This window comes from Aphelocoma coerulescens, chromosome 6, assembly GCF_041296385.1.
Source record: "Aphelocoma coerulescens isolate FSJ_1873_10779 chromosome 6, UR_Acoe_1.0, whole genome shotgun sequence".
NCBI classification, from domain to species: domain Eukaryota; kingdom Metazoa; phylum Chordata; class Aves; order Passeriformes; family Corvidae; genus Aphelocoma; species Aphelocoma coerulescens.
This window is the reverse complement of record NC_091020.1, coordinates 3,341,207-3,368,425: the sequence shown is the minus strand read 5'-3', so window position 1 is coordinate 3,368,425 and position 27,219 is coordinate 3,341,207. Positions and strand designations below refer to the sequence as shown.

The following is a 27,219-nucleotide window of genomic DNA, read 5'->3' as shown; positions in this document are numbered from 1 at the left end:
ATCCTCTCCGCAGTTTTGAGCCAGATCCCAAAGTACTGAGCATCAGCTTTTAGCTTTTTTAAGAATTTAACTGTAAGAAAAGCTGCTGGGGAGGGCCATGCTCCAGGCACATCCATGGGATTTCACCTGTGCAGCTTTCTAAGCTGAACTTGTGTCTGTCTTTTCCTCTACCTTACTGGGCTTGGCTCATGCACTTCTTGAGGGGAAGGCCCTGCACTGATCAAAGGATGTACTGACCTCAGAGAAACAGCTTCTGTCAGTGTGGACCTATCCTAAATGGACCATTTCCCAAAGTAATTCAAGTGCCTGAATTTCACTTACTCAAAACTGCTTTTAAAGAAACCTGGTTTAACACACTCCCTTTCTAAGCAACTACTGGGCAGTGCTCCTTCACTCCCTGTCAGTGTTATTCTCTGACCCTTGGAGAAAGGCTTTAAAGCAACAAAGGGCTTCTTAAGCACCAATAACTTACTCAGTCAAGAATTCAAATCAGTAGCAAGGGCAGAGCCTGACTTCAAAACCTATTTTAAAACAGAATTTAAAAGCAGTTGCATTGCCAATTGACAAGATTAGAAAGGTTTCCTTAGCAGTTGTGATTACAAAGGAATGAACTGTGCAGGGAGAGGATGGAGCACTGCGGGAGGGGTAGGGAGGGCGGGGAAAACAAGGTCTGGAAAACAGGACCTGGAAGGTGAGAGAGGAAGGAAATAGGGAGGCAGCTGAGGAAAAAGGACTAAATTCTAACTCGCCTGGGGCTGGGTTTAAAGGTAATAGGGGGAAATTGCAGCAAGAGGACATTTCTTTATAGCAGCAAAGTACTGGGATAAATTCACTATAGAAACTGAGAAATCTATCAGCAGCACTCTCTGCAAGAGGTCAGGCATCCATTCCTCATGGCAAAGCAGGGCAGACAACCAAACTGGGCCAGACAATCTCCCCAGGTTGATCCCAGCCCTAATTTCAAAAAATTGCACAAAAATATATTTGTGCATTAACACAGCAAAGTCTTCTTTCCAGCTTATCAGGCTTTGAGATGCCTTAGATTGAGATGCAAACCCAGCTCCTACCACTTCGCTGTGTTTGGACTCTCCTCCTTTCCCCGACCCAATCTCCTGAGCAACCAACAGCTCATAAGGAGCCGGCCAAGCCAGGGGTTTTTTCAAAACTTGTTTCAGGCAGAGAAAAGGAAAAAAAAAAAAAAAAAAGGAGGACAAAAAGGAGGCTGTCCTGTAAAACGCAGCCTGGCAACCTCCAGACAATAAAACACAAAGCACACAGACAGTGCCTTGCCTCTCCACGGGGCTGGTGGGGAGTAGCTCTTTTTATACATCTCACAACAGCCTCAGCCCTGGCGTAGACTGTTTTCCTCCACAAAATCCATAGGCAGCACAATCTATGTGCTTGCGTAGAAAATTCCTAAGCAACTGCCTAAAAATACAGACTGGGATGGGGGCATTTCTGGCTTACAGACCCAGCTTAGGTGAGCTGGCTTAAAAAATAGATAGATAGATAGATAGATAGATAGATAGATAGATAGATAGATAGATAGATAGATAGATAGATAGATCTGGTTCAAAACCAGACTTGTACATATATTAAAAAAAATCACAAATAAAATAGCTCCAAACCTTTAAAAACACAAAATTAACTGAGCATAATTAACCTTTTCCTTTTCTTTTTCTCTCTTAAAATTGTCTGGTTTTTAACCAGTTAACACAAGCACCCATCAATACACTTTCCTGCCCTTGCTCACAGGGCAGGTGATTGGCTGCTTTGCAGGAACAGAAATCATCTCCTTCACTGTTTGTCTTGTAGGAAAACCAGGGTATTTGCACAGCATTGCTCCCCAACAGGGCCTCTTTAGAAGAATTTGAGGCTGGGTCCTCACAAAAATCTCCATCAACACTCTCCAGGGCAGCCAGGGCACAGAAGAGCTTTGGGTCCATCCAGAACCAGCAGAAACAGAACAAAAACCAAGACTATAACATAGCCTAAAAAACCGGTCTACTTTCCAGGCTGAGCTTAAATAGGCTCCCTAGCCATGGGCTTGGGTGGAGACCACAGGTGAGGCTCATTAGGGTCATTAAAGCACATTAGGGCCCTCAGGTGCTCATTGGACACACCTGGGGTCTCTTGACCAGTATGTCCCACACAGCCCCAGGAAATCTCTCTGTTCAGGGATTTTGGAAACTTTTGGGTGCCACCAGTACAATTATGTGGGAAATGCTCATCCCCCTTCAGTTTTTCTCTTAGAGGGAAGGATTGATGGAGCTTGTTGGCAGAGTCACTGCTTTCCCTACCACTACAATGGCAAAAAGAGAGTGACAAGGCAGGAAAAGATGCGGGGGGGGGGGGGGGGGGGGGAGGGGAGGGGAGACGACACTTCTGGAGCTGAAGGTCATTTAGGAGAGAAGAAAATTGATGTTTGCAGGCTTTGATGCAACAGTCCCTGTTGCTTTCATCCTGCTTCCATCCAGAAGAGTTCACCCTGTGGGCAGGCTGGTCACCCTTTGCCAAAGTCCATGCTGACGTTACACCTCGCTGGCAAGGTGCCTACGTGGCTCTCTGACCTGGGCACAGTGACCTGGGCACACTGACCGCCCCTGCTCTGCTCTGCCCATGGGTTTTGGAGCTGCCACATCAGGCCCTGCAGCTGGAATCCCCCGCCATGGTGATCCAGCAGCCAGCCACTGGGTCCCACCACTGGATAGAAATGGGAAATGGCATTTTCTTTGGGTGATACACAAGGGGCTGGAAGAGCACCCAAGATTCCAGCAGCACTGATTTTAGGACCATGCATCTGTCCATAGGTGTCCAAAGTTCCATAAGGCATCTTTCCAAGAGCACGGCAACCCCAGATGGATTCGGGAAGAATGCTTCACAAAGTCTTATAACTCCCTCTGGTTTCTTCTGCTTTACTCTTTTTCACAGACTCTCCCAGAGACAGAAGGAAGAAGCATGTTTGGAGAAAGAGAAACCAGGTTTTCTCCCAGTTTTCTGTATCCTAGTCCTGGAAAGTCTTGGTAACTGAGCCTAAATAACCCAGCTGCCAAAGTTCAGTTCCACTTTGTGGCCTCCTTATCAGCAGGTTTTTTTTCACAGCCTATTTCTGTTTGCCTTTCCTCTCCAGGTATTGTATTGAGTTGCAGCCAGCAAACATTCCAGGACCTTGCCTTCAGGGCTTAGACTCTCCACAACCACTTCACTCTGAAATATCTCATTTTTCCCCACCCTGAATAAAGAACTAAAAATTTCTGTGTTCAGCAGGACTTTCATCCTCTGGTATGCTTTGCTCTCACATTGCACTGCAGAGCACAAATCTCCCAGAGCCATAGAATGGTTTGTGTTGGAAGGAACCTCAAAAATCATCCATTTCCACCCCCCTGCCATGGGCAGGGACACCTTCCACTATCCCAGGTTGCTCCAAGCCCCATCCAACCTGACCTTGGAAACTTCCAGGGATCCAGGGGCAGCCACAGCTTCTCTGGGCCATGGGCTGCCCTGCCCATGACAGGGGGTTGTAAGAAAATGATCTTTAAGGTCCCTTCCAACTCAAACCATTCTACGATTCTATAAAAGCCAGATGAAAATACTAAAGAGAAGAAAATTTTTAAAGATAAATATGGGGTATTTGTCCATAAAGACCACTAGAAGACCAAGTGAAGACACCACATATGGGAAACTTATAACTGGAGTTTCCCCAGGTTGCTCTCAGCTGGATCTGCCCTGATTTTCTGATCACAGCAGTGGCCCAAAAGCCCAGTGGTGATGCAGAGCTGGAAAAGGTGCCCTCGAAAATGCCAAAACTCCAAAGTCTTGGGGGTTTGGTCCCACTGTAATATGTAGATCACTTCCAGAGTGACACCTGAAGTGCCCCACCCCTGCCCCCGCTCCCCCATTGTTTTTAGCAAAAAGCCTTCCCAGGACCCTGAGCTGCATCACCACCACTTTGGTGTCTTTAGAAAACAATTAAACTCAGTAATCACAAGGTTCATGCATTAAAAAAAACCAAAACAAAACAAAACAAAAAAACCCCAACCAAAACTGTACGGTTAGTGGGCCAAGAGATTTAGAAATGGCTCTCCTAAGCCCTTTTCCCGTTTCTTTCTGGGGGTAACAGTGCTCACAGTCCCACCCACGAGCTCCCCGTCCCCTCCAGCCTGGCCCTTTAAGTAACATGAGCCTCCGAGCTGCAAATCCCAGTCTCCAACTAAAAGGATGGAAAAGCTGTTTACCCCCCTTCCCCCTTCTGGGTCTTTTCTTTTGAAAGGAATTTTCTTCTATCGCATGAGAGAGAGATCACCAAAGGACAGAGCAGCTTTCTGAGCATCCTCCTCCCAAATCAAGACAAACTTGCAACTTCTCCGCCCTGCAATGCTTCTGGCAGGTTTTTTTTCCCAGTTTTCCTCCCTTCTTGCTGGCCTTTGGCAAACCTCAGCTGATTTCCAAACCCTCCGTGGCTGCTGCGGGTTGGTACAAAGGTTTAATTATTTGCCTTTTCTCGGGTAAGGCGGGGATAGGGAGAAGGTCGGGCCCCATCGTCTGACACTCCTTATCTTGCCCACTTTTGTTGTACAGTCCCTCTCTCCCACCCCCCTTCCTTCCCTGTCTCCTGCCCAGCTCCCAGAGCCCACCATGAATCCACAGGCATTTTGGGCATGCTTTTGCCTGCTTTGCTTTTCCTTCCTGAGATCAGCAAAAGGTAAGGGAGACTTTGGGCTGATTTGGGTTCAGGGACACAACGGGGTCTGGATGCCTGGAGAGGTGAGATGCTCATCCCAGCACTTATCCTCCTGGTCTACAGCCAAGCAGGGAACAGGGACTGGTAAACTGCAAGCAGCACGAGCATGTCCTGAGGCAGGGAAATTTTGGGGATTGTGGCAGTCCTTCCTGGGGGTGAGGAAAACCAGAGAGCTGGAGCTTTTTAAACTGCACACAGTGCAGAACTATACAAACTCTTCAGTCTGTCTCACAGAGGAAAGCCCCAGGGACTGAGCTGGATTTCCATTGATTCATTTGTTGTTAAAAGCAACAAAGCTACAAAACATTTCAGAAGCCCAGCAAGTGTGTCAAATTTGCAAGAGAATTTCAAGTGACTTCAGAAAATAGATTTGACTGGTTTGTCACAGCAAAGGCAACCCTTCTCCCTTCATCACACTTGTATACAAGCAAGAGAAGGGACTCAGAATAATTTTGGAGAAATAAGGCTGAAGCAGGGTGTTTTGATCTAAAGATGTCCCACCAACTTCATTTTGCCTTAGCACAAAGTCAGTAATTTAATTAAGAGTTAGAAGTTCTGATGGAAAACTCAGAATATGAATAATTCAGTTTCTTTTCTCCCCTAAGAAGGTTGACCGTGCCCCAGTTAATGCCCAGTGCTAAAAAGGCACTGGAGAAATCCCTCCTGTCTGTGGGCATGCTCAGGAAACTTCCCTTTAGGATTAAAGTGCGTTTCTTTGGCATTTCTAAAAGTCCTGAAGTCCCCAAGCGGAGACCCTGCTCGAGCCATCATTTTTAAGGCAGGGCTGGAAACACGAGCAGGAATCAGCTGTCAGCCCGGAGAACACCCAAATATCTAAACCACGGGCACAAGTAATTCCCCGTGCAAACCTTCCCATCAGCTAGACTTCCAGTCCCAGGAGGTCAAGTGATGCACAGGTCATGAGCACCCCTGCAAGCCCAGGTGCCCTCTAGGATAGAAGTTGCCAGGTGCAGGAAGTGGAGGAGATCCATGACTGCTTACCTTCAACATTTCCATCTTTCCACAGGGAATTTGCAGCCACTCTCTTTCCAGCCCAGGACCCTGTATCAGTACCGGTACACGCTGCATGTCCAGCTGGACCACACATCCACACCATCCCCGTGGGGAGCCCGGCTGCAGGCTGAGGCATTGATCCATCTGCACCGGCTCTGGAGGGACCAAGGCAGGGAAGAGCTGCTCCAGGTGCAGGTGGGTGGGACAGTACAGCCATCACAGCTGGGTATTCCTGCTGGCAACACCCCAGGAGCTGCAACCCCTTCCCTTTCTAGCCCATGCCAGCTGAAAAATGACCTCTCTGACCAAATCCATCGCCTGCAGGTAAAATACACACCACCTTTAGAGCAGACACACTTGGTCACTTCTTTCTGCCATCTTCTGCTGTTGCAGATCCACAACCTGAAGGCCCAACACCAGCCAGAAGAGGAGAGGAACCAGGACAGCAGCAGAGGTCCCCCTGTAGAGATTGCACTGAGCCAGGAGGCACAGGCAGAGTTCCAGCAGCCAGTGTTCGTCTCCTGGAACAGTGGGAAGGTCAGCTGGACACCTCCTGGGCTTGTTCATGCCCTCTGCAAAGCACTCCTGTCCTCATCCTAAATATTCTGGGCAATGAAGCCCATAGGAGCTCCTGCTCCGCCTCCAATTTCAGAGCAGCAGGAACTGGACAGAGTGGCCAATGCAGGACCCTACATGGAGTCCCATTGTCCAAAAGGACTCAGCTGAATCCCATGTTAAAAGCTCTTCAGTCCTAGCCATGGGATATAAGCTCTCTTCTGACCTTCTCCTCTACGGGTGGGAAGGAAATGGAAATTTTGTGGGCTTGCATCCACAGACCTCATGCTGTTGAGGGATAAAGTCCTCCTTGAGAAAATTCCTCAGGTGTCTACAGGGTGTTCTCAGGTTCCCTTTTGTCAGGGAAGGCAGCAGAGAGCCTTCAAGGACCACAGAGACATCCCCTCAGCCAGGCAACACCTCCTTCCCCCCCCCAGGTCAAAGCTTTCTATGGGAATGAAGCGGAAAACATCCTGATCTCCAACCTGAAACGAGGCATCATCAGTCTGTTCCAGCTTCAGCCCCATGCTGGCACCACAGTGGAGGTAGGTCCAGAGCTGGGGCCACATCTGCCCAAAATCCAGGGATGTGCCAGGAGAGCTGGTCCTGGAGCCTAGCCAGCCCATGAGCTTTGGCAGAGGAGGCAAAATTCAAGATAAACAACATGGGCTCTGCTGCTCCAACCAGGCTGTGAGCAAGGGTGACTATTGGAAAGGCAATAAGTCTTTTAAGAAGACTTAAAATGAAATAACCTAATATTCAGCAATAGGCACCCTTACAAAACCATAGCCTTTCCCTTGACAGTAGGAACGGCATTCCTGCTAAGCAGGATTTGCTTTGCCAGCTGGAATGACCTGTGAACAACATGAAATAACCTCAGAACCCCAAAAGCAGTCACAGAGATGCTGCTGCTGCTGGTGTCAGCCTGAGTTTGCAAAGATGCCCAGATGGACTTGGAGCTATCCAACACCACCCCCACCACCCCCCCCGATGTGGCCCACTTTCTAGATTTTTGATGCTTTTCTATTTGTTAGGTTGGCCTTTCTGTCTGTCCTCTCCACAGATCATTTAATACCCATGGTCACGCCCCTTTGTGTTTCAGGAAGATGCCTCTGGAAGCTGCCAAGTCACCTACACTGTGTCCAACCATTCCATCACCAAAACCAAAGATCTTCTCAGCTGCTCAACGCCAAAGTCTGGATTCACCTCCACAAACAAAGCAAGTCCATTGCTCTCACTGTGGGGGGTTCAGCTCATCTTGAGTACAGCAGGGCCATCCCTAAAATCTTTTGGCAGGTGGGCTTGGATTCCCATTCCCAGCTGGCTTCAGCCTTCTGCACCAGCTTGGGATGGGACTCTTAGACCCATCCTCAAAGTGGGATGCACCAACATCCCTCAGGAGGATCTTGTGGTGTCAAGGTGGGTAGGAGCAGTAAAGGTGCTCTGGGTCATCCCACCCACACCCTTGTTATCACTTCTGACCTGTCAGCTGATCCTGCTGGGAAGGTGGAGATACAGGGATGTTTTCTGGGTCTCAGACTCATCAGACTGGGGGTTAGTTTGACAGGACTCTGGTTTTGCTTAAAGCAGTAGCCTGCGTTTAGCCCTGACATACACAGATGAAATCCTGTGGATCTTAATGCAGTTATACCTGCCACAACCAAAATTTAAGGTTTTTTAAAATATAAAAATTCTACTGAATTCAATATAAAAATGGACATCCCCATGGAGACCCCATAGGCCCTGGCAGGGGTCTCAACACCACCTTGTCATGCAAGTCCCTGTGTCACCACTCTGTCTACCTGCATCAACCACAATGAGAGCATCCCCTTGCCGTCGTCCTCACCTGGTGTTGCCTTCTCCCACATCTGGGAAGAAGGTGGGGTCTTCTGGATTTTCCTTTCCTACATTTTGCAAGTGAAGTAGGTGACTTTGTGGACTGGAAAGTTCTTTTTCTGCTAATGGAAAGAGAAATCTCCCAGGGAAAGGGGAAGGGAGAAAAAGGTTTCATTTTTTTCTCCTTGCCTTTCCTTTCCCAAGATTTTTGGAGTTGAGTGGCAGCCCTCCAGCAGAAGCCAGTATGTGGTGAAAGGCAACCTCCTCCAGTCGGTCCTGGCAGAGGAAAGCCACGTGGTGGCTCCAGCCCTGAGATCCCGCTCTGGCATCAAAATCAGTTCAAGGTGAGCGATGATCCCAACCATGAGCACAAGGGATGTAAATCACAAAACTTTCTATTGACTGTTTCTCCCTTCACAGGCAGCAGCTCCAGCTGGTGTCTCCTGCAATGCCCGGGCCAGCAGAGGTGTCTGGACAAAGCCTTGAGGATGTGCTGGCTGGCACAGATGCACGGCCCCAGCCCCTGGTCATGACCAGCCTGCCCTTCAGGAGAGTCTGCACCCACTGCCCATCGGTCAGTGATGCTACCAACCCCCAAAACTCACCAGAGGCTCTCCCCCAAGCTGGGCACTTGTAGGATTTGGGGTTAAAACCCAGTGGTGCTTTTGGAGGGGCTCATTACTGCTGCTTTGGTGTAAAATGTATCCTGTGGTAACAGGGGAAAAGAGGCTAAATCCCACCTAACAACCTCACCTTTGCAGCTGAGAGCCTTCCTGAAGGCTTTTGACAGACAGAGAGTCAAAACAGACACCTCGAGGGTGGCAACAACCTGGCAGTTCCAGAGGTTCATCCAGATGCTGCGCAGCGCCAAGAAGAGGGATGTCCTGCAGCTGCTGAGGAGAGTGCCCGAGGAGATGCGGTGAGAATCCCTGGAATCCTCTCTCCAAAATTCTGAGCACTGGACAAGACAACTGGGATCATTTGGTGCTGCTCCAGGCACCATCCCTGGTCCAGGCAGCCATCCTGACTAGTGACAGTGTTCTCTGGCTTTCCTAATGCCCGTCCTGTCCAAGCACTGCATGTTTTTTGTGGGCCATGCCACTGATGAGTTCCCTCTTCCTGCTCCAGCCCCTTCCTCGTGGAGGCAGCGGTGGCCGCACAATCGGTGGCTTCCTTGGCAGCACTGTCAGACTTCCTGGATTTCAGCAAGGAGCCCAAGTCCCTCGTGGAGAAATTTCTCTACACAGCAGCTTTCTCTCCCCGGCCTTCTGGAGAGCTTCTCCATCTCATATTAGTAAGTGTGGACATCTCTCTCTCTTCCCAGAGGGTCCTGCATCTGGGATGGGAAAAGGGAAAAAGGAAAACACCATGGAAAAAGGAAAATGTTTCTGCAGAAATTGATTTTCCTGCTCATGGGATTGTTTTATGTGCATTTAACGGGACACAGGTGGTGGGAGTAGATGCTCCTCAGAGGAAAAGAATTCAGCAGAAAATGTTTTACATCAGTGCATTAGAGATAATAAAATCTTAATTTAGAGCCACAGCATTTTATCCAATTAAATCATGCATGGCCTCCTTTGATGCCTTAAGAGGCCTCCTAGAAACAGCGACTGGACAGGAGTAAGGGAATAAAAGCAGGTGTTTATTTGAAAGGCCTTCAAAGGTACCCCTGGGGAGCCAGAGGCCATTGCCCAGATGGACCCCAAGATGGACGGCAGGTCACAAGTTCTTCACACTTTTATAGGTTTGGTTCATTTGCATATCAGGGTTAATTCTCCAATTAAAGCTTCAGTTTAATTTCCCCTCCGCTTGCCCCCCTTAGAGGCTCTTTGGTTTATCCTTTTTGAGACTAGGACAGTCTGGGTGCCCTTGGAGACAAAGCCTGGAGAGGCTTTGTTATGTCTGCCTGGCACGAGAGAGCAGAAGTCAAAAGGCTAACTTCAGAGTTACACACTAAGCAGTGCAGAATTTGAAAAATATAAAAGTTAAAACCTAAGGCATCACCTTCAAGGCAGGAAAGAACTAGTTTTTCCTTACTTGCTTAAGAAACACTTTGAGATAAGAGATAAAGCATACTCCTTCTCTTTTTTTCTCCTCATTTCTTTTTTCCTGCTTCCTATTACCCCTTTCTTGATGCCCAGGACAAGCTGGATGAGAAGCAGCTGTCGCCTGAGACCTGGGAGACAGGGGTAGTTGCTGTGGGCTCTCTGGTGGGCAAGCTGTGCCAGCAGAAGCTCTGTGGGCTGCAGGTGGGTCCCTCTGCAATCCCTCACACTTGGTTTTTTGGGACCCAGTTCCAGGGGTGCCCAGAATATCTCCTGTCCCCCACCTCCCTCTCCTTCTGCAAATCCCGAGCAGGTGGTGGAGCGTGGGGTGGAAACCATCCTCAGGGGGCTCAGAGGTGCCGAGGAGGAGCCCGAGGTGGTCATTTACCTGCTGGCCCTGGGGAATGCGATGCTCCCCGAGACCATCCCCACTCTCCTGGACCACGCCGAGGACGGTCCCACTGCTGTCACTGCCGCGGCCACCTCTGCCCTGCAGCGATTCCCTGTTCCCCACATCTCCAGCAAGGTAGGAAAGGAAGTTGCCGAGGCTTGGTGCTCCCCTCCCCACTCAAAGCCAAGCTGCTGGGATGCATTTGCACTCTTTCAATTATCCCTTCTCATCAGGTGAAGCGAGTGATGAGGAGGATTTTCCACCAGAAGAGGAAGAGTTATGACAAAACCTGTCGCCTGGCCGCTGCAGAAATCCTCCTGGATAACCACCCCTTGCCCATGGATGTCATCAACATCTTGCTGGCCACCAGCGAGATGGAGACAGAGATGGCCACGTTCCTGCTGCTCAAAGTCCAGAACAGCCTGCGTGACCACCACCACCTGGCAAGGTGGGGCTGGAGGGGATGGCTGCATTTTTCCCTCTGCTCTATATCACCTTTTTCTCCTCCTCCTCCACAATCCAGCTGTGGGTTTTGGACCAACGTGTCTTTAAAATGTGCTAGCATCACTTCCTGGGGGCTGCCTGGGTATTCCTGGAGTAACAAAAGGGATGCCGATGCCATATAGCCAGGCAAAACCTGACATTCCTTGTCATCCTGCCTCATGGCAGTGGGACCCAGGCTTGTGGTTTTGGCTGAGTCCTTGGAGGCTGAAGCTCTGGCTCTCAGGGCAGTACACAATTTGTACCTGCATTAATCTTCCTGTCTGCACAAAATAAACCAAGCACTCACATTTTGCAGGGCTAAGTAAAAACTGCACAAAGATGTCTGCCTGGTTTATCCTAATAAGCCATAGGAAAGGGAAATTCCAGGGTAGCCCATGTCTGATGCTTTCATTTTTTGCTCACACTACTCTGGGCAGCCAGCAACCATGAGAAATACTTTGGCAAACTGTATTTCCTTCTGTAGTGACCACTGACCTTTTCCCTTTCCTTCCTCCCAGTGCTGACACATCCTTTCCCTCTCTTTTCCAGGAACATAATGAAAGACATCATGGGAGACCCGCGGATAAATAATTACAATTTCTTCTCTAAAGTCGGCATCTCCTCTTCTTTCTCAGGACCTGTGACAGGTGACAGCACAGAGGACACTGATCCCATGTCCCCTCAGAGAGTTAAAGGAGGGGTTGGTAGGAAAAGGCAGCTTCCAGAAGAGGATTCAGGCCTATAGAATGCCCCAAAATCTCAGAGAGGTTTCTGAGAATGTCCTCCAGCATCAGCTGGCTGCCACCACCTGAGATATGAACACACCCTTCTCTAACACATACTTTTCCCAAATCCTGCTAACTTGAAAGAGGAACTTCAGCTGGAGATGAAACCAACAGTAGATTGTTGGTGGGAGTTTCTGTGCTTTCCCTGGTAAGTCAAGATATTTCACTCCATTCCTCAGTTCCTTTCGTATTTTTAATAAGATCTTCAAAGAGGAGGATTCTTGTACTGAATTTAAAAGAAAGAATCAAACTTCAGAGAGTACAAAAAGCAGCACTTCCTAAATATGTACTTAATTCTTCATCCCTCAGCTCTCATTTCTGTCCCTCTTCAAATTACCTCAGTCTGGCCTCACAGAGGGTCAGTGAAGGTGGAAAAGCCAGGGAGAAAAAAACCCAACCTTGCAATGCTAAATTCTTTGAGTATTGCAAGAAGGGAAGGAGAAGATGCAGAATGGTACCATATGTCTGGGTTGGAAGGGACCTTAAAGATCATCCTGTAACAACCCCCCTTCCATCAGACACCCAGGGGTGCTCATGGGCATCTCTTTGCCTTTCAGTCACCCAGGACCTGATTTCCACTTTCGGGCTGGATCTACTGTTTTTGGAGGGTGGATTCCTGAGGAAGAGCGTCTCCAACTTCTCCCTGCTCAGCCACGGCCAGCGGCTTCGTGCAGCTCAGGTGCCAGCGGGAGAGGGGCTGGGGGGAGGCGGTGACAACACTGACCCAGTGGTGCCACTGCTGTCCCTGTGTCCCCTCTTAACCCCCTTGTGGTGCTTCACCTCCACATTCAGCATGTCCTGTATCAGAAACAGGCAAATTCCCAAATCACCAGTATGGAACCAGACACCCCTGCTGTGGAGAAGGGAGTCCCCTGCTCCCCCAAAAAAGCAGAGGATGCAACACTGATACCTCGGGGTGCTCAGAGACGACTTGGATGCCTCATCCAAGTCACTCCATCGCTGATGCCCTGCTCCAAAGAGTGCCTCCACTTCTGTCTTCCAGGTCACCTTTGAAGCACAAGGGATGGAGTCAATGATGGGAGAAAACCTCTCGGAAGGGGAAGAGGAGCCAGAGCTCATGGCTGGGATGTCGGCCACCTTCTTTGACGTCCAGTTGCGGCCAATCATCTTCTTCCAGGGCTACACAGATCTAATGGCCAAGGTGCTGCTGAGCAGCGGAGAGCCCACCAGTGTGGTCAAAGGGAACCTCCTGCTGATGGACCATCACCAGGTACTGGATGGGGAGGAAGCAGCGACCTGTCTCCATGCCACGTCTCAGTGAATCCAATAAAATGAGCCTGTGGATGTTATGCACCACAGGTACAGATCTGAGAGCGAGGTGGCACCGGCAGATGTATCTTGGGGTTGGTAAAGCAGTGGGATGGCTTGTTCTGCCATGGGAGACCTGTAGCTGCAGTTGCTCCCATGCAGGCCCAGCTGCAGGGCTAGGACAGACATTCCCAGCAGCCACAAGTCACTGCTGGTGTCAGCCACTCATCCAAGAGCAGTGCCTGCTCACAGGAAGCTCTGCCTTTTCCATCTTCCAGGTCATTCCTCTGCAGTCTGGCCTCCAGGTGACTGTCAGACTCCAGGGAGGCCTGGGGCTGGATATTTCAGCTGACATGGATGTGAGCATTTGGGAGCAGGAACTGAAAACCAGCGTCAATGCGAGGTCAGTGGGTGGGAAGCTGCTGGGAATGGGAATACCCAGGGGGTGAGGGTGCATTTCCACAGCCCCCTGCTCTTCTTCTGATGGGTCCAGCCTTTCCTGGTGCTTAGGAACACCCATTTTCCATGGCCAGATCTCCAATCAAGATGTTTCTGGAGTTTTTTGGTGCCCAGCGCAGGCCAATGCTCAGTGACCAGACCCCATGTGCTTCTCTCTTCCAGGGGAAGCCTCACCATGGATTTCCAGGCAGAACTAGATTCCTCTTTCCTCCAAGCCACCCTGAGGAGCCAGACAGAGGTGGAGACCTCTATCCACTTTGACACCATGCTGAGGTTTTCCAGCAGCCCCGTGCTCATGTGCCTGCAGCTGAGAGAGGAACAGGTCCCGTACAGGTAGTCCCTGGGTACAACCAGATCCTGCAGAAACATCATTATGGGCTTGAGATAAAGGAGGGTTTCTTGGGAAGAGGAGAGAATTAATAGTTGCACTTACTGGCTCCGAATTGGTAGGGATGAGGGAAGGGCACCACGAGTTCCTGACATGGGTGGGAGCACCATCCATAGACCATCAGGAGATGGTGACTGGGCTGGTCTGGGAGGAGAAGGATGAGGTCCACCACCACCACAGCCTCCTGACCATCCTGCTGTCACCTTGTCCCACAGAGAAATCTTCACAGTTTCCCAATCTGCTGGGAGCCAGAGCAGCACCTCTCGGAAAGGCCGGCATGGCACCGTGCCTGGGAGGGAATTTGCCTTGCACCAAACCAATTCCAAGGTCTGCAACCTCCTGCTGACAGCAGAAAAAGAATAAGGAGTCAGAGCGCTTTGGGACTCTCCTCCACAACCACCTTTCAATTAGAAAAATGCTGCAATAAGGACATCAGAAGGGACCCCAGGAGGAACTGCTGAAGGACAGACACACCCCTTGCCTCCAAATCTGCCCTCACACCCCAAAAGGCTGAGATTTCCCCCTCCTGGACTCCTCCCTTTCATAGGGAAGGGCCTTGCTGGAAACCAAGCATGTCCTTATGAAAAACTGCCTTATTTTGCAAGTGAGTGAGCTTCTCAGAGCCCAGGAAACCCTCCTGCAAGCCTGCACCCCAAAATGCCATGTTTTCTCCCCATTTATCAAAACTGTCAGGAGGGAATACATTTGCAGCCAGCTGAAAGTCCCTGCTGGAGGGAACAAATGACCTTCTTTTAATGCACAGCTTTTGTGGCTGCCAAATTTTCCAAGAATATGGAAAAACTGATTTCTGGAGGAGGTGCGATGGTTTTTAATATTTTTTTTATGCAACTCCAGAATAATCCTCAGGGAGAAAAACAGAGAAGCAAGAACAAAATGCCAATTATTCCATGTTCTTTCTGGCTTAATTGAAGGTGTTCACATTCTTTTGCATACGAAGGCAACTCAGCTCCCTCTCAGCTTGGTGCCAGCCTCGTATTCCTGGGGGAATTTACACTCTTTTGCCAGGGATGTGGCCAGTGCCTTCCCACTCCAGTGTCTACAGGACAGGCAGGGCTGCAAGGATCATCTGATGTCATTAAAAACACCTTGTAATTAAAATCGACAAGGGCATGAGCAGAGGTGACTTCTGCCTGCAGCCTCATGTCTTAATTGTTGATCCAAAGTTTATGTACTAATGGAGAAGCCTCTGGCCTCTCATCTCCCAGGCAGCAGCTCCCCTGCTCTTTTACTGGAGATAAGATTTGCCCCCACCCTACGTGTGGGAAGGCAGCATTCCAGCAACAGAGAGATCCAGCAGCTTCCCTTTCCTGCTGATATTTGGGCTCTTTTGGTGACCATTTATGAGAATTACAATTAGCTTTGGGTAAATATTGTCCTCCTGCTTTGCATTCTGCTCCTGAGCTGAACTGTTACCATCCCCCACCGCCCAACACCTCCAGCACTGGAGGGAGGCTTGCGAGGAAAAAGCAGCATTTCTCCATTCCTTGCTGATAATGATGTGCCTTGGAAAGTATTTTTAGCCCTTATTTTGTGTGCGTTATAAAACAAGCTTTTTAGAAAAGAAAAGAGGGACATGGAGTACATTTTTTAAAATTATGAGCCTGAAATGTTAGCACTGAGTCTCCTGGTTCAGCAGATGAAAATGGTCTGGTTTTCCATCTGGAGACACCAATTACAAGCGCTTTGGTTATGTACAGAAATAAATGCCATGTATTTTTATATTGTGTCTGTTTGACTCTTAACTTTTCTGGACACATGGATGGGAAGAAGGGAGAGGCACTTTCAGCAAGAACCTGCTTTCTAGGTCTGTATTTAGGGTGCCCTAAATACCTAAATGCGAGGGCTACTTCTGCTCCTAAAACCCCCCGGAGCACCCCGAGGGTTGACAGCAGCCCTGCCGGAGGGTTCCCATGGGGCCGCCTTATCCTCTCCTGCCAACTCCTGCAAATGTATTTGAGGCCATCCAGGACTCTGCTTAAAATCAGGGCTTCCCCTGCGCCAGGGCTCTGCTGATCCCAGGGCAGTGTCGCTTGGAGCTGGCCTCAAGGATACAGACAGTAATAGCCCTCGGGACTGAGCAGGGTCTGAACAGGAGGATCCCAGCATGACCCTGGCTGGAGGGAGCCTGTATCACTTTCTGCAGAGCGGAGAGCAGCTCCCACTTGCTTCCCAGCTTCACCATCTCAAAGGAGCATCCTGTAATTCCCCATTCCCCCAGTCTCAGAATCAGTATTTGGGCTGATTTCAGCTGTGTTTTACACCCTGATGAGTTGCTATTATCTCCCCTACACATCTGCACAAGCCTTAATCCCAATCTTGCCACTGTTCTGACAGGGGTTTGTGAGGGACTATTTTGACCTGAAAACTCAATCTCAGTGTCTGCTCCTCAGACAAAGCCAAGAGGGATCCACCTGCCATTTGGGACTTTTTCCATCGCTTCCTTCCCTCTTTCTCCTCCTCTAGAGATCAACAAAGGCAGATTTGTCAATCAGATGAGATTTACCCCAAATCAGCTGAACTAGTCCCAAAGGATACTTGTCCTGCCAGAGGGACCAGGTCCTGTAGCTGGAATTGGAGTTGGAAATGTGTTTCCAGACCACTTGGACGTGGTGAGGACATTTGAATAGGGATTTTACCAGTTTGCTTTGCTGCTGGAAGATTTGCTGTCCTGCTGAGCCACTGAATCCTGAAGTTTCCCAAGCCCTTCCCAATGATTTTTTTCCCAGTCCTGGTTAGATGCTCCAGCAACAAAGGCAATGAAGGGACATGGGCCTTTTGGTAAAGTCACCCATTTCCTTGGCAATGGCTCCAAACCCTCCTAGAAGGGACCTTTCAGCCCCAGATCCCCAGTACAGGTGGCATTGTGCCCATGGAGCTGGAATGGAGTCACCTCAGTTTTAAGTAGGCAGAAAGGGACCTGGACCTGGATGCATTTTATCCTTGCAGGGATGGTGACTCCACCACTGCCCTGAGCAGCCTGTTCCAGTGCTTGACAGCCCTCTTCGTGAAGAAGTTTGTCCTTATTTCCAACCTCCACACAGCTTGCAACCCTTTCCTCTCATCCTGTCCCTAGTCCCCTGGGAGCAGGGCCTGACCCCTCCTGTCAGAGAGTTGTGGTGAACCAGAAGGTTCCCCCGAGCCTCCTTCTCCAGGCTGAGCCCCTTTCCCAGCTCCCTCATCCTCCCAAAGAGTCATTCCATCCAGGAGCAAGGGAAAGGGACCATCAGGCAGGGTTGGCGTGCCAGCTGTGCCTCCTGGTGAAGATCCGCCAGGACAGCCACTCTCCATCTCCCAGGAATTTTGCAAGTGGAGCAGGGCTCCTGCCGCCTCTCCGTGTGGAGCTGCAGATCAGCAGTGACCTCCAGCGGCTGCAGGCAGAGCTGATGGAGATGTCGGGATCAAAACCCTCCGCTCCGGCCCCCAGGGATGTCCCTCAAGCGGCTCACGAGGTCGAGGGACCTCTGCGATGGACCAGGGTGACCCTTGGCAGCCCCTCACCCTTCTGGCCTGGGCTTTGGGTGGCAGTGCCTTCCCCTCCTGGCCTCCAGGCTTGCCAGCACAAGCAGTTTCCCACGTTTTCTTTCTCCCGACAAGTCACCCTGTTGCCAGGATATCCCATACAGCCCTCAGGAGAGCACATGGACACCACTCACCAAATCAAACATTATCTGCCTGTCTATTCCAGCTGGCTGCAGAGACAAAACTCCCATGAGAAAGAGTGCACGAAAGTGAGGGAATGGCGAGGATCAGCTCTCCTCGGGAATTTAGTGGAGAGGCAGCTCTAAAGTGCTGGGACAGAGCTCTCATCAGCCTCTGCTCTCTCCTTCCTGCAATACAAAGAATTGTATTTCCTGACTGCTGGGCCCCAGAGACTCCCCAGACTCCACAAAATCATCATCATCATCATTATCATCATCATCAACCAGTTTATAACTCACCAAAGCAGCAGTGAAAATCCCAGCACTGATCTGTGGTAACAGCAAACCTCACATAAAGCTGCAGCTGCACATCCCAAACCTCCACTGCAGAGCTGGCAGCTGCCTTGGGACACACACATCACACCAGGATCACTGCAAGGCTTTCCTGGGACATCCACATGCTTATCTGAGAGCCAGAGTGCCCTGGAATCAGTCTGGAGCATCCAAGGAGCAGCAGCTGGCAGGGTTGCTGTTATAACCTGCCCAGCAATCAGGAATGCAGGGAGAAAGCTGGGAAGCTGCAATGGGACACAGCTGGGCAAAACCACAGCAGCTGTTCCATGAGATGATCCCTGCAGGAAAAGCTGGGGGGAAAAGCTCAGGGTCAGGGCTGGTGAGTCAGGCGGGGGAACCTGGGAAATGGCTGAACCAAGCCAACAAGGCTCCAGGGCTGGGATAAAACCCTTTGGCAAAACCCATGGGAAAGAAAGCTGAAGTTTTCCCAGAAAACTGTTCCACCCACTCCATCCTGGCCAAGAGTGTGAGTATTGAAGGGATGCAATATTTGCTGTAGGAAAATTAGCAGTGAAGAAGGTGTTTAGAGACGCTGCCATAATCTCAGTTCCCATGGGAACAAGCACCTGCTCTGCCCCATCTCACAGAACTGTAGAATCCCTGACTGGTTTGAGTTGGAAGGGACTTTAAAGCCCATCTCATTCCAGCCCCTGCCATAGGCAGGGCATCCTCCACCAGACCAAGTTGCTCCAAGCCCCATGCAACCTGCCATCCCAGCAAGAAAAGCCACAACCACACCAGTTGCAAGCCTTGAAGTCTCTCCTATCCCTTATAAATCCAAAAATCCCTCCTTGGCCAAATATTTTGGCTGCTGCAGCCTAAAAACCTGAAGGTGTGATGAGCTGTAGTGGTGTCGTGTAAAAGGGAAGAATCCAACGTACAGGTGGAAGAGCTTTTTCCATGGTAAAATCCAAGCAGGGTTTTCAAAGCACTTGAAAAAGCAGGCACTGCAAAGATCCAGAGGAATCCAGTCTGGCTGGATTTTGAGGAATGCCCTGGTAGGGTTTTGATTTAACCTTTTAAGAGGGGCCACTAAAAACACAAGGGGAAGGACTGAGTGACTTCATGCCAAAAGATGTAGTGGTTCCACCATCACTCTGAGCACCAGAGGTCTGCAGGAGACATTTAAAAGGGTGTAAAGCAGGAAAGAGGAAAATAAAGCACTTTTTGAGGGATTACAGCAGCATCACTCACCACCACAACACCTACGAAGTTTCCACAGGAAGCACCATTTTGTGTGAGCGTGGCTTTAAAGCGGCTCACACGCATCCTGGGGGCAAAGCCACGCTGTCTTCATCGCCCTCCCATGCAAGCGCCACCAGTTTGCCATTGCCCCCATGGTCCTTGATAAAGTGGCGCTGGGGACCACTCAAGTGTCCCCTGCCAGCCGTGCCCTGGGGTTCATTCCCAGCTGCCTGCAAAGCGCAGGAAGCAAGGCAGGGAGTGCACCTCGAGAGGGAAGACCGGCCATTCCCTCCAGCCCCTCCCCTCGCTTGCCTTGTCCTTGAGCATTCCTTGTTCCCAGCTGCTGTCTGCCAGTGTGGTCCTACCATCAGGTGCCGTCCTTCAGGCTTGGAACAACTCGGTCTAGTGGAGGGTGCCCCTGCCCGCAGCAGGGGGATTGGAATGAGAGGAGCTTGAAGATCCCTCCCAACCCAAAGCATTCCAGGATTCTGTGATTCTCTGTATTCTGTGATTCTCTGCTCATTGCCACCGTGGCCACCAGCAGTCACGCGCCCACCAAGCACAATACCGAGCACAGAGAACACATTCCCTTCTCCCAGCGCCAGGCTTCTGCTTTGAGGATGGAGTGGAGCATCCATAAGCTGGGACAATCGAGGCAACACTGAACCGTGTATGAGGGATTGTCTAAAAAACCCAGCAGCAGAAGCTGGTTTTTGGCATCAAACAGGAAAAGGAGGGGCTGCCAAAACACAGCCTGACATTTCTTCTCTGGCCTCATGCCTACCCTGGTTTCACCACTTTACATTTTTTATCTGGCCATGGCATCAGGAGCTCTTTTTGACCTGAACCAGTAACACATCAGTATTTATTTTTGCACTGGCTAAACTATTTATGTTTGTGTATATATTTATGTATATACTTAGAGGTTTTCTTCCTCCTCAAAACAGCAATGTAAAATTCTGGCTGGTAAAGAGGAGGGACTGGGTTGAAATAACACAAAGTAAATCCATTTCAACAACGGCACAAGGGTCACGCTCATGTTTCCCCCTCCACACACCCATCCCCAAAACAGATCAACAGCAAGAGATTTTTATGTGGATTTATTTTTATTTTTTTACATTATGTTAGAGTTCCAAAAAAAAAAAAAAAAAAAAAAAAAAAAAACCAACAAAACAGAACCCAACAAAATTAATAAATATTAAAAGTTAAAAAGCTCTGAATCTTGTATGTACAAAACTTTATACATCATGGTAACACTGGACAAGGTTACAGCACAGGAAAGACTCCATGCATCCACCTGGCTTAGGAGGGTGCAGTGCACCAGAGTCATCCTCTCCTCTTGGAGACAGGACCAGAGACAGGACAAAGCGACCTAACCTCAGCCTGCCTTCAGCTGGAATAAATTCCCCATCCCTGGAAATGTTCAAGGCCAGGATGGGGCTTGTAACAACCTGGTCTAGTGGAAGGTGTCCCTGCCCATGGCAGGAGGGCTGGAACAAGATGAGCTTTACAGTTATCTTCCAACCCAGACCATGGCAGGATTCCATGAAACAGGCAGTGCTGGGCGCTAGCCCTGCACCATCACCACCCCAGAGCACCACAGCTGGTCGGGGGGAGGTTATCACACCCTGCTTTAGATCTCCCCCACCTCTCAGCTCAAGGTTGGGATCAGGACCTGCAGTGCAGCCCCCCTGCCCAAACACCCCCCAGGGACCCCAGCTATGGGTGCAAGGAGCTGGGTCAGTCCCTAGCCACAGCTCTCCCCCGAGGCATAGCGGGGAACCACTGCAAATATTCCTTAAGCAATAAAGCACCCATGCCCAGGCCAGCATGGAAGGGAGGGGCACAGCTGGGAATTTGGGAGGAAGGACATCCCAGCCCATTTTTGAGGGGGAAGAAGGTCTTTTTCTTATGCTCCTTGAAGAGTAAACAAAGCACTATCTTTGGCACAATAAATAAATGCTGGCACTCCCATGGAGGGGCTGGCAAGGGGTATGGTGGTGGTGGCAGCATTCCAAGGGATGAATCCCACCCTGGTATCCCCACAGGATCCCCTGTGGGTACCAATACCTGCATGTCCTGGATCTGGGCACTCCACAGGCACCCTCCATATGCCCCCTCCCATGAGGTGTGCCAGTTGTATGGCTCAGACAGATGAGGGGCTTTGTTCCATGTTTTGGGATGCCCACCTAATGCCAAAGGGCAGCACCCAGGAGGCCGAGGACCTCCAGCCTCAGGTGCTTTAAGAGGAGTTGGAAAAATGCTCGTCCAGCCATGACTCGGCAGCAGGAGGGTGTTTGGAATCTCCGGGGGAGCACTGCAGAGTCCAGTGCTTAAAACATCAGGAATGCAGAGGGATTGGCATCTGTTTCAGTCACAGCAAGTACCTCAACCCTGTCACAATCCATGCCAGACCGGGAAAACCACCCCAGGCCACCTCACCAGCAAGCCCTGGATTCCTGCAGAGCTTACAAACCCTGTCCCAAGGGACGCCACATCTGCTCCTTGGATACTGGGGAAGCAGGACCATCAGGGCCAGCGGATGCACCCACACCATGCATGTGCTCCCAAGGACATCCCACTTTGCAATGCCAGACTGCTCTATCTGCCAAGCCTTGCCTTCCTCGGACTCCACCTTTCCATTCCTAAAACCTCCTCCCCCACAGATGCCCACCTTCCCCTGCCGCTGCACCCAGAGGTACCCTAAGTACCAAAACCATGACAGCCCCCTCAGGGACATCATTTTGGGGAGGTTTTGAGGACTGAAACTTGTCAAGGCAAACCCTGTGCTCGGAGCTGGCCCAACATCCAGCAAGGGGGGTCAGCCCAAGGCTCCTAAAGTGCTGTGCAAACGTTTAGTACTTGGCACAATAATTTGTAACGGCATTAATCACCCCCTTTCCTCCCCTTCCCAAGCAATGAGATGAGGATGGATCTTCATCTCTCTCCCCTCCTTGTAACTGCTCCTAAAATCCACTCCTGACTTCCCAGTCACTCCCATTTTCCCCTGGAAGCTGTTGCTGCCCCACAGGCACTGTGTCCAAGGGTGCAGGGATGAGGCTGGTGATCCTGGGAAGGCTGGGCATTGGTATCAGCTCAAGGCTGACCAAGGGCAGTATTGGCTAAAATAAAAGTCACCCCCAGGTGACAGGCATTTGACATCAACTTTTGGTCTTTGACCTGTGGTTCTTATTGCTCACTTTGGAATTTCCTGGACCATCTCCCGCCTCCAGGACAGGAGCTGCTCTATGCTTGTCATGTTCCACCTTCCCCCAGACATGTTTCCCAAACTCTCTACCCCAACAGGGACAGCCCAGAGCAGCAGTTTGGGATTTCCCCACATTTCCCCTCTCCTCCCCTCACCGCCTCCCTCCAGTTTCCCTGCCCCCCCAGATTCTCAGTATCCTCCCACTGCTATCCCCAAGTTTCAGGGCTGAACCACCAAGCCAGGACCCTCCTCTCCAGCACATCCTGTGTTGCTGCTTGGAGCAGGGGGAAAGAAAAAGCAACATTAAAGCCATCCCCCTCCCATATCTTTTTAGCACCTTGGGAGGAAGCAGCCTGTCTACCCGCAGCTTTTTTTGCTCCTTTCCACCTTTTTTTCCATGGTGCTGTTACAAAGCACCATGGCACGGCTGGGAGGGCAAGGAGGATCATGAGAAATGAGTGGTTTTCCCAGGAATTTCTGGGTGTGAAGCCGGGTCGTTTCCAAACCTGGCAGTGCCACCCATGAAAACCATTGCTGGAGGTTGGGGGGAGAGGAAAAAGGGAGAAAGGGAGGGAAGAGGGAGAAAGGCTTTCCCTGCCCCACAGGGAGGTTGTCCCGAGCAGGTTACCTGGCCTCCTGGCCCCTTCCCAGCTCTCTCGGGGATGGCAGCGCCCCTGGAAAAGCACCACTGCTGGATATCCCAGGTGCCGGAGTGGGGTCCCCACCAGGTTCCCCCCGAGCCGGGGTGGTGGGGTAGGGGGAGAGCACCGGAGCAGGGCTGAGAGTGGTGGTTCCCGGGGGAATGCCGGTGACAGGGGGTGAGCCAGTGGTGGAGGAGGCTTTCTTCCCACAGGATTCGCAGCAGAGCTTGTTGTATCCAGGGATGGAACAGTAGCGAGCCAGGACCTCCATCTGGCAGAAGATGGATTTGTCCCCGAGGCAAGGCTCCCCTGGAGAGGGACGGAGCAGCACAAAATGAGGTGGCATTAGGCTCTCAGCCCTGCACCACTTCAGTGGGATTCCTGAAGGGAACAAGATACCCTTTCAGGGTGCTGCCTACCCACACAGGAAGCGGGCAAGAGGGACCTGGAAAATGAAGCCAAAGTACTGAAGGATTCTATGCCTGGAGAAAAAACAAGACCAAGGGATGCTCCAAACCAGGATGCACCTTGCCCCAGCTATGAAGGACTCTAAGGGGGAAAAACCAGAAGCCATCTCCCTACTTAAAAAAATTCCAAGGTAAAAAGGAAAGGGCATAAAAGCCGGGAGGCCAAAGGAGTGCAACACGGAAACTGCAGGACCTCATACACCACAAGATGGCAATGGAGCAACGGGCTTTGGAGCAGAGGCATCAGGGACGCAGCAGCGGAGGGTAAAACTCCCCAGGAGCACTGCTGGATGTGCTCCCACCTCTGCGCTTCCCACAGGGAGGTGCAGAAGTCCTCGGGAGGGTTATCCTGGGAAGCGCCGCCCTTACACAAGCACGGACACTTACTGGAGGAGATCTTGCTCACGGGGTTTTTGGCTCCATCCTGGGGCACCCGCTGCCCTTTGGTCGTGCCGTGGTCACCAGCATCAGCACTGGCAGTGATGCCAGAGAGCTTCCCTGTGGAGAGAGCACCACGATGCCCAGCAGCCACGGGAGGCTGGGGGCGCTCAAAATACCTCGGGAGGAGGTTTGTTTTGTTTTAAGGACTCTCCTTAAAAGTTAAATCCCTTAAGGAGCACCTGGTTGGCTCAGCACTTAAACCACTCAAACCCCACCCAAGAGAAATTTGAGGGTGCCCATCTCCATCAGTGCATCGCATCTTCAAACTGCCAGAAACCCCAAAACCAGACAATGCCGGGGCTGAGAACAGAGAAAGGAGATATTTTGTCTGGCTTTTGAGTTTTTTTTACTGCCACCAGCATCAGGGGCATTCAACCCAACCTTGCCGGCTGGCATCCCCTAAAGCCACAATGGGCTGGAGGCATTCATGGGGGTTGAACCCCACCAGCACGTGCCCCATCCCAGTGCCACCTCCTCCTCCTCCCTCCTCTCACCCGGGCAGAGGGCCACATGGCAGCCCTGGATGGCCTCCGGCTTGTCACCCTCGCAGCGCGCGCCGCTGTCGCTGCCCTTGCACACCACCTGCCGCTGCTGGACGCCTTCCCCACAGGTCGCCGAGCACTGCGCCCAGACAGACGGACAGGCAGTCAGTGACATGGCATGGGGACAGCCCCCACCACCCCAGGATGTGCTGATGACAATTCCTCAGGTGGATATTGCTTTCCCATATGGGGTTTCTCTCCCTGTCTCCCAAACCCCCATGCTCTCTGCACAGGGATTCCCTCCCCTCTCTCATTTTCAGCAAGCCAGTGAAAACATCAGTGGCTCTTGTACCCTTATACCTAGAAGAGTTCAAAGCCAGGCTTGGAGCAACCTGGTCTAGTGGAAGGTCACCTGACCAAAGCAAGGGGTTGGAATGAGATGGGCATTTAAGGTCCCTTCCAACCCAAACCATTCCAGGATTCTGTGAAAATATCAGTGCCACTTGTATCCTTATCTCCACCAAGGCCAGGCTGGATGGGACTCTGAGAAACCTGGTCTAATGGAAAGTGTTCCTGTCCATGGCAGGGTGTTGGACTAGGTGACCTTTAAAGCTCCATTTTAACCAAACCATTCTAGGATTCTACTCCATGACCCCTATAAAGCACCTGACCTTCACACCCACCTCCCATACCCCTCCTTCCAGGGGCTTCCTCACCTCAGACCAGGCTCCTGTCCTCCACTGTGCAGGGCAGGGCAGGCGGCCACAGGGCCGGCGCGTCTCGGGGCGCTGCCCGGGGCAGTATTTGGTGTGCAGGGTGCGGTTGGTTCCGTCCTGCAGGCGCTGCACACACTGCACGGCCCGCGCCTGCACACCCAGCTTCCCGCAGGAGCGGCTGCAGGCACCCCACTCCTCGGCCACCCACCTGCCAGGGCAGGAAAATGGACATGGAGAAGGCATTTGAGGTGATGCTCACACTGACAAGCAATCAGAAATGCTCCCAATGTGACCCCAATGTGACCCCAAGCCCCCCTCACAACCCCCCCAAGAGGGATGGGAGAACCTCGGGCCACATGGAGAGGACCTACATGGGCTGGGAGCATTCCTGGAGGTTACAGCGCCTCCGGATTGGCTTTGGCTTCTTGCTGCTGTCACAGAAGTTTCTATGCACCATCCGGTTGTCGCTTTTCCGACGGCAGCCATACTTGGTGTACTGGATGCCTGAGGGGGCAGAGCATGGGCAGTGAGGTGATGGGTGTGGGAGTCCCTCCAGGTTCTCCCCTAGGTCCCCTCTCCTGCATCCCGACTGGGATATGCACTCTGGAATGTCACCACTCAGGTGAGACCCAACATTTGCCAAGGATGTTCATGTGGCTGCTGGACCCCCCTGGCATCCCCCATGCTGCTGTGGGGTACACACAGCTCATGGAGAATGTCCCAGCCCATGGCAGGGTTTTGGACCAGGTGACCATTAAAGGTTCCTTCCAACCCAAACCACTCTGATTCCCAGAGGCACAAGGTGTTCCCCATGATCTGAGGGTCAGATCCCAATGGCCATATGGAAATGAGGCTTTTATCAGCAAACCCCACGCCTCCTTCTGTGCACACTTTAGTAGTGGTCATCTTCAAAATAACTATTTCTTGGCTCAAATCCAGTTAAAAACAGCCAACAAATTAAAAAATCATAGCAGGTCCATGGATAGACAGACAAAGATAGGCACACACAATCACATAAGCCTGTTTCCGTAAGAAATCTGGCTAAAATGCTCAGTTAAACTGCTTTGCACTAATTTCTCCTTGCCAGAGATGCCTCACTCCTCACAGAGGGGCTCACACACCCTCTACCATATCCAAGCATCCCCCCAAGCATGCCCAGTAGGCTGTTAGGAAAAGAAAGTTACCTCCTCCACACGCCTTGGAGCACTGGGACCAGCTCTTGAGGGCCCACTCGTAGGAATCCATCTCCTCAAGCAGGACATTGTTATTTCCAATCATGGGCAGCAGGTCTTCGTGGATGATGTACCGGTACATGAGGCTGCTCCTCGCCTCCTCCTCCAGAGGGATGACCTGCAGGCACAGAGGGAACAGTCAGAGAGGGGGAAGAATGATGCCGTGGGAGAGGCACCACATGGCAAGGTGGCCTACACCCAAAACTGGGGATGAACACGGGGATGGATGGGAGCACAGACCTGCCATTCCCTGCATGTCCAGGGAGCCCAACCCCTAACTCCCCAAATACCAGCATAACTAAAATGGGATCTGGAGTCATAAGCAATTGCTGCAGAGCAAAATGCAGATGGATTCAAAGGCAAGTGCCCAAGCAACATGTCCTTGTGCCATTCCCTCACCCAGTTTGCCACCCTTTGCTTTTGGCTGGCTCATTCCCTGGATTTAATGACATGCCCCACACCCTTCCGTCACCTGCCACATCACACCTCAGACCACCTCCCCTGTCTTTGACAGTCATCCCCAAGCCCCACAGAGCATGTGCCAGCCAGGCTTACCAAGACACTGATGGCCTCGTGCAGAGGACCGCTGGTTTTCAGGCTCTCCTTGCCTTGTTCCACAGTGTATTCCCACTCCAAGCCCATCTCAATGAACACTTGGTCTTTGGCTTCTTTGCCCTTGGCATTCAGGATGAAGTTCCCCGTGGCTTGATTCTTAACAGCTGGAGGAGAAAGGAGATATTTTCAGTATCATTCCCTCTGGTCACTCACTTTGGAGTACTGGAATGACCTAAACAAGACCCTTTTTGGTGGGAATTATTGGAAAAGGGTTGAGAAAAGGGGAAGGGAGAGGTGGACTACGGCATGCTCA

General features: G+C 51.1%; 2 protein-coding genes across 2 annotated transcripts in view; one reads left to right on the top strand and one right to left on the bottom strand.

Moving 5' to 3' along the window:
• The first annotated feature begins 4,557 nt into the window (after window positions 1–4,557).
• On the top strand, window positions 4,558–15,682 carry LOC138112786 (microsomal triglyceride transfer protein-like). The gene is made up of 18 exons (XM_069020381.1): window positions 4,558–4,702; window positions 5,769–5,950; window positions 6,149–6,292; window positions 6,748–6,855; window positions 7,413–7,529; window positions 8,351–8,490; window positions 8,567–8,720; window positions 8,908–9,065; window positions 9,275–9,440; window positions 10,288–10,395; window positions 10,505–10,717; window positions 10,816–11,030; window positions 11,615–11,712; window positions 12,408–12,529; window positions 12,854–13,081; window positions 13,398–13,522; window positions 13,741–13,911; window positions 14,182–15,682. The coding sequence occupies exons 1-18, from the start codon at window positions 4,636–4,638 to the stop codon at window positions 14,327–14,329; spliced, it is 2,664 nt and encodes an 887-aa protein (XP_068876482.1). The 5' UTR covers window positions 4,558–4,635; the 3' UTR covers window positions 14,330–15,682.
• Window positions 15,683–22,553: 6,871 nt separating this feature from the next.
• The window catches only part of ADAMTS14 (ADAM metallopeptidase with thrombospondin type 1 motif 14), a gene marked incomplete at its 5' end in the record, with an annotated part of 29,592 nt that continues 24,926 nt past the window's right edge, over window positions 22,554–27,219 (bottom strand). The window contains 7 exons of the mRNA XM_069020355.1: window positions 22,554–23,322; window positions 23,868–23,978; window positions 24,416–24,542; window positions 25,120–25,327; window positions 25,491–25,623; window positions 26,304–26,469; window positions 26,907–27,070. Coding sequence (XP_068876456.1) covers window positions 22,997–23,322; window positions 23,868–23,978; window positions 24,416–24,542; window positions 25,120–25,327; window positions 25,491–25,623; window positions 26,304–26,469; window positions 26,907–27,070 — 1,235 coding nt within the window. The remainder of the gene's footprint in view (window positions 23,323–23,867; window positions 23,979–24,415; window positions 24,543–25,119; window positions 25,328–25,490; window positions 25,624–26,303; window positions 26,470–26,906; window positions 27,071–27,219) is intronic.